General features: G+C 53.2%; 1 protein-coding gene across 1 annotated transcript; it reads left to right on the top strand.

Annotated features, from left to right (window-relative positions):
* Positions 1–388: 388 nt before the first annotated feature.
* Positions 389–7,943, top strand: SRF (serum response factor). The gene is made up of 6 exons (XM_006776362.2): positions 389–696; positions 2,276–2,537; positions 3,064–3,183; positions 4,167–4,358; positions 4,736–4,812; positions 5,554–7,943. The coding sequence occupies exons 1-6, from the start codon at positions 529–531 to the stop codon at positions 5,647–5,649; spliced, it is 915 nt and encodes a 304-aa protein (XP_006776425.1). The 5' UTR covers positions 389–528; the 3' UTR covers positions 5,650–7,943.
* The last annotated feature ends 473 nt before the right edge of the window (positions 7,944–8,416 follow it).

The raw sequence follows: 8,416 nt of genomic DNA on the forward strand, positions 1-8,416 counted from the left end.
ATTTTAGAGTTTAGGTGGCTCCCAAACGCTACACATCAGCCCTGATGTCTTAGTGGGTCTGGACAGTAGTGACTTCTAGCACAGCAGTGAGGTCGTCCTTGTCCTCCTGACAGTGAGGAGGGGATGGGAGCCATCTCTCCGTGCGCCGGGCACCAAGCTGTGGTGAGGGGCAGGTCCTTGGGCCCCGGTGTGTCCGCTGGGGTTGTGTGTTCTGTCAAGAGGGGGTTGGAACTGTGTGCAGGTGGGCAGGGCTGCCCCTCAGAAAAGAGGCATTTTCCTGCTCCGGTTCACCTTCAGACATGCTGGTAGGACCACCTCTGGAGAGGAAGGTCATGATGGAGTGGGGTTTGATATCCCTGTAATCCGCCCTCTCTCCTGCTTCCCAGGAGAAGTCTGCTGACCGCCCCATCTCCTCCCCGTTCTTCCCAGGCCTATGAGTTGTCCACGCTGACAGGGACACAGGTGCTGTTGCTGGTGGCCAGCGAGACGGGCCATGTCTATACCTTTGCCACTCGAAAGCTGCAGCCCATGATCACCAGTGAGACTGGCAAGGCACTGATTCAGACCTGCCTCAACTCGCCGGACTCCCCGCCCCGCTCAGACCCCACCACCGACCAGAGGATGAGTGCCACGGGCTTTCAGGAGACAGACCTCACCTATCAGGTGTCTGAGTCCGACAGCAGTGGGGAGACCAAGGTGTGTTTGGGTCCCCCATCGGAGGGAAAGGAAGGGAAGGGACTTGACCGGCAGAGAGGGGAGGGGGCCCCTCTCACTTCCTCACCGAGGACAGGTGGTAGGTGCCCACTGGTGTGGAGTGGAGCCGGGTCAGTACCCCTCATCCTAGGGGACAGGTGTCCATCCTCGCTCTCCCGATAGGAGGCCGGCCCACTCGATAAGCGGGCGGCCTCCGTGCCCATATAAGGCCGGCTCCGGCTCCGAGCCGGCCTCCCGCCTGCAGCCCGCCCGCCTGGCAGGGCCCTCGCATTCCTCCCGCCAGCTGTCTCCCGCTCGGGGTGGGGGCGTAGCTCAGCCCGGCCTCCCGCAGGCCGGCGCACTGGCGAGTAGGAAGCTGCCCTCGTGGGTTCCAGGGCCTGGGAAGCCGGCACTGGGTGCAGGTGGGCTGGCTGCCTGGGCGCAGACTACCTGACTAGCGGGTCACCTACCTCCTCAGGATGTCCGCCGGGGCACCTTAGGGAGGGTATTCCCGGCTGCTAGGGATGCCGGCCCTAGTTACGCCTCCCCCTTCCTTTTCCCGGTAAGGAGAGGGGGCGGAGCTTCCTTCCTAGTTCCTCCGGGTACTCCGCCTTCCGGGTCCTTCACCAACTGGCCAATTGGAGGGAGCGGCACTGTTTGCCTTAGCAACGCCTTCACCAATCAGGGGCTTTGAGCGCGTCTGATTAGCAAACATCCCGCTCTGACCAATCCCCAGTATTTGAGCCCCTCAGTCCTCCGGGCTTGGCTCTCAGCCCCCGGTTTCCTCCTTCCCCTTCTAAAAACAAAGGCTCCCAGAGGGGAAAGGCAGTGCTTTAGACTTTCCCCTCATGTGGTGGCATCTGTAATAATTTTTAAACTCTTAGCAGTAGGGCTTATTCACAGAAAATTATGCTGGATGAATCAATTCTTTTGGTAATTAAAATCTTAAGTATTTGTCATAAAGTGCCAACCCCCCAAAAATCTCTCTCAAACCATAAGTTCCCTGGAAAAACTTTCGGTCCCTATCTCAGAAGCCTGGCAAATATGAACTGGAAGGACCCCTTTAAAGAGGGCATAGTAGCCCAGTCCTCTCACGCTTACAGAAGAAAACTGAAGCTCAGAAAGAGTAAGTGATTTTCCCAGGGTCACACTGATGGTCATTGCCAGAGCTGGGAGCAGACGCCTGATGTCCCAATTCCCCAGCCAATGTGATGGCCACAGTCCATTGGGGCTGACCTCAGGGCATTATGATGACCATATTTACCATTATCGTATGTTAAATAAGAGCAGCAAATACTTACTGCTCTTTGTATGTGCCAGGCATTGTTCTAACTTCTTTAAGTATGTTAACCTATTTATTCGTCACAACACCTGTGGGGTAGGTATTACCCTCCTTTCATAGACAGGAAACTGGAGCGTAGCAGTTCAGTAACTTGCCCATGGACCAGGCAGCAGATAAAGGTCAGAGCTGTGATCTGCACCCAAGCACACTGGTTCCAGTCTGGGCTGTCAATCCACATCAAGCTCCTGCAGGGGCAGGGTCTGGTAGAGGCTCACTGCTCCATCTCTACTCTGGGTGTAGGACTCACTGAAACCGGTGTTCACAGTCACCAACCTGCCGGGTACCACCTCCACCATCCAAACAGCACCCAGCACCTCTACCACCATGCAAGTCAGCAGCGGCCCTTCCTTCCCCATCACCAACTACCTGGCACCAGTGTCTGCTAGTGTCAGTCCCAGTGCCGCCAGCAGTGCCAACGGGACGGTGCTGAAGAGTACAGGCAGTGGCCCTGTCTCCTCTGGGGGCCTCATGCAGCTGCCTACCAGTTTTACCCTCATGCCTGGTGAGTCACAAGGGTCAAATTGAGCATGGGAAGAGTGGGTTTAGGGTTGGCACAAGGAGAACCTTTTCCCCTGCTCAGAAGGAGGGTGGACAGGGGGCCAGGGCCTGAGAGAAGCCGTTGGCAAGCATGCCCCTTCCCATTGGAACCTCTGTTATCCTTGCCAGTAAGTATCAGCCATATGCTCTGGCCTTGTCTAGCCAGCCCAGCCCTGTGTCCCCCATTGCCACAGGGACAGTAGACATTCTGTCGCTTCCCTACCTTGACTAGAAGGCAGATCATGTCCAACTTCCTGAAGAGGAAAGAGGCGAGGCCTAGGATGGGAGGAGGAGGGAAGAGCAAAAGCAGAGTAGAGAAGCCCCTGGAGACCAAGATTCAGGACAGGAAGGGCCTTTTTGTCTCCCACAAAAGATAGCGATGGGAGTTGGGGAGCAGTGTGTCAGACCCTGGGCATGTGGGTGTTTGAGGGTGCTTGGTGCAGGTGGTGGCTGGGTAGGACAGGGCACAAGTAAGTCTCTGTGTCTCCTAGGTGGGGCAGTGGCCCAGCAAGTTCCAGTGCAGACCATTCAGGTGCACCAGGCCCCACAACAAGCGTCTCCCTCTCGCGACAGCAGCACAGACCTCACGCAGACCTCCTCCAGCGGGACAGGTATAGCTTGAAGCTCTGTCACTTTTTAATGTGGAGACTGAGGCTTCTGGCTTAACCCTTATTCTAATCCTTAAGAGAAAGTCAGGTGAGGGTGGCTGGGTTTTGTATCCTGCCCTGCAGTAGGGCTGTGGACTCAAAGAAGAAATTAGGGACCATTGAAGCTACCCTCCTCCTTATTCAGATGAGAAGCCTGAGGCCCAGAAAGGAGAAGTTACTTGCCCAAAGATTCACATTAATAATCCTTCCTTAATTACCAGGAAGGATTTATAGAGCAGTTGTCTCCGTGTGGGAGGGTGTCCTAGGTTTAGAGTAGCCATAATTTCCTCAGGGTCTCCAGTCATTCCAGATATGATGAGACACTTTCAGAATAAAATTACTTTTAAGTTCTTGTTATTTACAACCTTGTTATCCTAAATGTGATCTATGGAGGACCAGCATCACCCTGGAGCTTGAGAGGAATGCAGACTTTTAAGCCTCACTCCAAACCCACTAAATCAGAATGTACATTTTTAACAAGAACCCCAGGTGACTGTCTGCACATTCACATTTGAGAAGTGCTAGTTTAAAAGATGCATGTGTTAGCCACACATTTAGGAAGAAGGAGGAGGAATGAAAACAAATAAAAATACTGAAGCTCCCTAAAGGGGGAGTAGTATCTGAGTTTCCTTAGCGGGAGACATATGGGTCAGTTACTGTAATCTTAGTTTTTCCCAGGGCCTTAGGGTCTTGGAGCAGAGAATCCAGCAAATAGACAAGTAAATAGCACGATGTGGCAGGATACAATTAAAGGCTGGTGCTGTTGTGTTCAAGAAAAAATAAGGCTTTTCTTAGTTGATGACAGGTAGCAGAGGAACGAGTCTTGTCTAGCTGCTGACCTGGGAAATGGCTAGAGAGCTTTGGCGGCTTGGAATTCCTGGGGGTGGGATGGGAGATATCAGTGGGGACCAGTGTCAGCCTCACTGACATGTGTCTGTATTTGCCAGTGACCTTGCCCGCCACCATCATGACATCATCTGTACCCACAACTGTGGGCGGCCACATGATGTACCCCAGCCCCCATGCGGTGATGTATGCACCCACCTCGGGCCTGGCTGATGGCAGCCTCACCGTGCTCAACGCCTTCTCCCAGGCGCCGTCCACCATGCAGGTGTCCCACAGCCAGGTCCAGGAGCAAGGTGAGTTGGGGGGCAGGGCTGAGAAAAGGAGGACCATTATCTCCCTTATACACACACACATAGACACATACACACACACACACGCTTTCTCCCCCACCCCCGATATATATGTCCACACATACATACACAAACTAGGATGCTCCCCATGCTTCTACACATATACACACGGGTACTTGCATACATACTCTGTCACCCATGCTTGTCTGCTTAGACACTCATGCACACTTGAACACTCACACACGCACTTGGACACATTGGACACTCACCCTAGGGCATTACATCTGAGACTCACCCAGTCATATGTGCATTTATCAGCTCCAATAACTGGAAGTTTCTCTAGAGCAAGCAATTTGAGTATCTCCCGTTTTCCAATGCAGGTGGCGTCCCCCAGGTGTTCCTGACAGCACCATCTGGGACAGTGCAGATCCCTGTTTCTGCAGTTCAGCTTCACCAGGTAGGTGGGAACCCCTTTCACCCCATCCCAGCCAGCCAGCTACTTTGTTTGTTTGTTATTATTAAATCCTCACCCGAGGATATTTTTTCCCATTGATTTTATTTTATTTTTTAACTTTTTCCAGGTCCTCTTTTTATTTTTTATTTTTATTTTTAAAAAATATGTTGTTATTGATTTCAGAGAGGAAGGGAGAGGGAGAGAGAGAAAGTTCAATAATGGGAATCATGGATCAGCTGCCTCCTGCATGCCCCCTACTGGGGATCAAGCCCACGACCTGGGCATGTGCCCTTGATCGGCATTGAACTCAAGATCCTTCAGTCCACTGAGCCAAACCGGCTAGGGCTTTTCCATTGATTTTTAGAGAGAGTGGAAGGGAGCGGGAGAGACAGAGAAACATCGAAGTGAGAGAGACACATCAATTGGTTGCCTCCCGCATGTGCCCTGACCAGGGCTGGTGATCAAGCCTACAACCGAGGTACATGCCCTTGATCAGAATCAAACCCAGGACCCTTCAGCCTTGGGCCAGTGCTCTAACCACTGAGCAACTAGCTAGGGCCAGCCAGCTACTTCTTTATCTTGACCTTGGGGATTTTATTACTAGTTACTCAAAGCTAAGATTCCTAGCCAGAAGGCCTGTCTGTTTTCCTGGTCAGACCTGTGGTGGGCAGGCAGGCAAGCAGGAGGTCTGAGCTGGCTGATGTGTTCCTGTCCTTATTTCCTGACACATCTACTTCCCTCCAGATGGCTGTCATAGGGCAGCAGGCCGGGAGCAGCAGCAACCTCACCGAGTTACAGGTGGTGAACCTGGACGCCGCCCACAGCACCAAGAGTGACTGATCTGCCCTGCCGCCCTGGACAGATGGCCTAGGGGACGGCACCACTTATTTATTGTTGCCTTTTCACGTTTTCTTCACACACATGACGGGCCGTAGGAGGGAGGCGGGGAGGAGCAGTGGGCAGCCACAGGACTGAGCCCTCTCACTCCAGCCAAAGAAATGGGCCAGCCTACCCTCCACCCCGGCCTCCCTCACTCTCCCCTCCTCTGGCTCCACCTCCCATTCTGTTGATGGGGCTGCCCTCCCTCCTCAGACTTCCCTTGCCAGCTTGGCTCCATGTTTGCCATGAGTATTAGCTTTCCCAGTGGACCGTGCCCCACCTACCACAACAGATCTTTGTGGGACTAGGTACCATCCTCCCCCACACCTCGAGGAAGCAATGGGGTCCTCTGTCCAGCCTCAGTGCTGACCCCATGTCAGTACTGTGTCTGCCACAGGCTGGGTCAGTAGAGCCCTCCCCAGGGAGCCAGCTGGGGAGATGGGGCTGCTTCCCTCATGCTGCCGCCTGCAGCCCCTGCAGCTCCACGTAGCTGGGCCTGTGCAGGGAGCAGGTCCCCGGGCCATCTGCCCTGCCTTGCCGCTCCCTTGGGAACTCCAGGGGCTCCCGGATTGGAGGGAACCATCATTGTTCCTTCTCCCCATCTCCCCCCCACCCCCCCAGCTGCTTTACTTAAAGTTGATTTTGAACTTTTTATTTGAGGAGACGAAGTGAAAACAAATCTATAAATATATATTTTTAAAATATTTAACTTTTTTTTATGGAGTTTTTCTCGTCCCCCTCCCTGCCCAAGCTCCCCTTCCCTGGGGAGCCCTGGGGCTCCCCAGAACTGGCTGGGCCTCTGGGGACAGAGCCACCCCCTGAACTTGGGGCCCACCAGTGTGTGGGGGAGATTCTGGGATTGCCCGGTCCTGGGTTATTTCCAGGAGAAAACCGGGGAGGGGCCCTCAGGCCATGCCGCAATGGGATGGGGAGGGTGACCCACAGCTCTGGGCCTCTTTTTGCCCTCTAGGGCTGTTGTTAGGGAGAGGGAAGAGGGAGACCAAATGGTGGGGTGTCAGGTAGAGGAAACTGACTTCATTTGTGCCACATGCATGGGCATTGCAGCCTTGTGCTCCCCAGGCCTGCAGCTGCTTGGGGCCCAAGTTGCAATGAGCAGGGTGGGATCTGGGAGGGGGTGAGAGGCAGGAAAGGGGCTCAGAAAAATGGGAGCAGCTCTTGGGCTGAGTGCAGTGATAGGGGAACCAGAAGTGGGCAGCTCTCCCAGGGAGTGAGCAGCTACTGTAACTTTTTAAAATTAAGACAAAAAGCCTTGAAGAAAATGACTTTATTTTTCTAAGTGTAACCTCAGTATTTATGTAATTTGTACAGGGGCCGTGCCCCACCCCCCTCTTCCCCCTTTGGGGTAGACCTTCAGGGTGGGCCAACACGGGGAGGGTCTTTTACCCTGTGTCAGAGCCCACCTTCACCCCCAATATCCAGAAAGGAAGCTTTTTCAGAACAGGGCAGCAGTTGGGGTGGAGTTTTATTAACCCTATGACTGCCTTCAGTAGGAACAAGCCTGCTTCTGTGATTAGGTGAAGGGGTGGGGGGAGATTTTACGCACAGCCTAGTTATCAAGGGGATGATTTGCCAACATTTTTTGAGTCCCCCCTAACCTCTAACCCCCATTGCTGTCTTGCCCCAGTTTCGGGTGCCAAGATAGAAGTCACCTTTCTGGGCTTTCTCCTGGAGAGAGCTGGGGCTTATGGGTGGCTTACAAGGCTGGGGCATGGCAAATCAGGGGCCAGAGAGTCGGGGGGCTTGGGACTCAGGTCTGTAACTGCCCAGCCCTTTTCTCTGCTCTTGTTTCACTCCACCCTCACTCACTCACTTCCCAACTCCCCCACCAGAGGAGGAGACCTTGATGAATTCCTCCTCTCCATCCCACAAAAGACAGACCCAGTGAGTGAATCAGGCAAAGTGCTTATAATGTGTGTTGTGTGAGCATGGCCTTGGGAGAACATGCGTGCATCAGGGATAAGGTGGCATTTATATGTGCAGCAACCCTTGGTGTTTCCCTTCCTTGGTGGCTCTGGGGTGTGTGTGTGTGTGTGTGTGTGTGTGTGTGCATGCACACGCGTGCGCACACTTGAGTGAATGTGTGTGTGAATGTGGGGTGTGTATGTCAGTGATTTCTACTTCCTGGGATGCTGACCCAGGAATAGTGGACATGGTCACAGTCCTATGTACAGAGCTTTCTTTTGTATTAAAAAAAAAATACTCTTTCAATAAATGTATCATTTTTGTGCACAGACTGTGGGATCTTTGCCTCTGTTTTTCTGTCTAGGGAGGGACGGAGGTATGAACAGGAATTAAAGCCCAAAAGCTGCTGCTCTGAGAAGGAAGCCTAGTTGCTTGAAAACAACAGCAACACTTAGGAGTGCTTTGCCCTGTTAAACTCTGAACGATTTAAGAAACATTTCGCCGGGCTGGGAGCCTTATCGACGTGCATGGCTTAGCTAGGAGCTTAGGTCAACACAGAGATAAGCAATTTTAATTAATAGAAACGGACTCTACCAATCTAAAGCATTGCTGGGGGGTTTGGGACACTCGTGGCCACGTGACCTAATACAACCTCAAAGGACAGCCCTAGGTGGGAGCGTGGGTTGCTAGGTTTCAGGGGGAGGAGGGAGGCAGAACCAGAGGAAGGGAAGGGGGTTTCTTCCAAGCGGATTGTGGACGGGAAGGACTGCCTGCTGCTGCAAAGGCACGGACCCACGTGACTGCG

This window comes from Myotis davidii, unplaced genomic scaffold (genome assembly GCF_000327345.1).
Source record: "Myotis davidii unplaced genomic scaffold, ASM32734v1 scaffold167, whole genome shotgun sequence".
Taxonomy (NCBI): Eukaryota; Metazoa; Chordata; class Mammalia; order Chiroptera; family Vespertilionidae; genus Myotis; species Myotis davidii.

What these genes read in the sequence shown, in the direction of transcription:
- SRF (XM_006776362.2), top strand. Translation starts at nt 529, where the DNA reads ATGATCACCAGTGAGACTGGCAAGGCACTGATTCAGACCTGCCTCAAC. An exon ending in ACAGCAGTGGGGAGACCAAG is followed by an intron (nt 697 to 2,275) that starts GTGTGTTTGGGT and finishes CTCTGGGTGTAG; the next exon opens with GACTCACTGAAACCGGTGTT. An exon ending in GACCTCCTCCAGCGGGACAG is followed by an intron (nt 3,184 to 4,166) that starts GTATAGCTTGAA and finishes TGTATTTGCCAG; the next exon opens with TGACCTTGCCCGCCACCATC.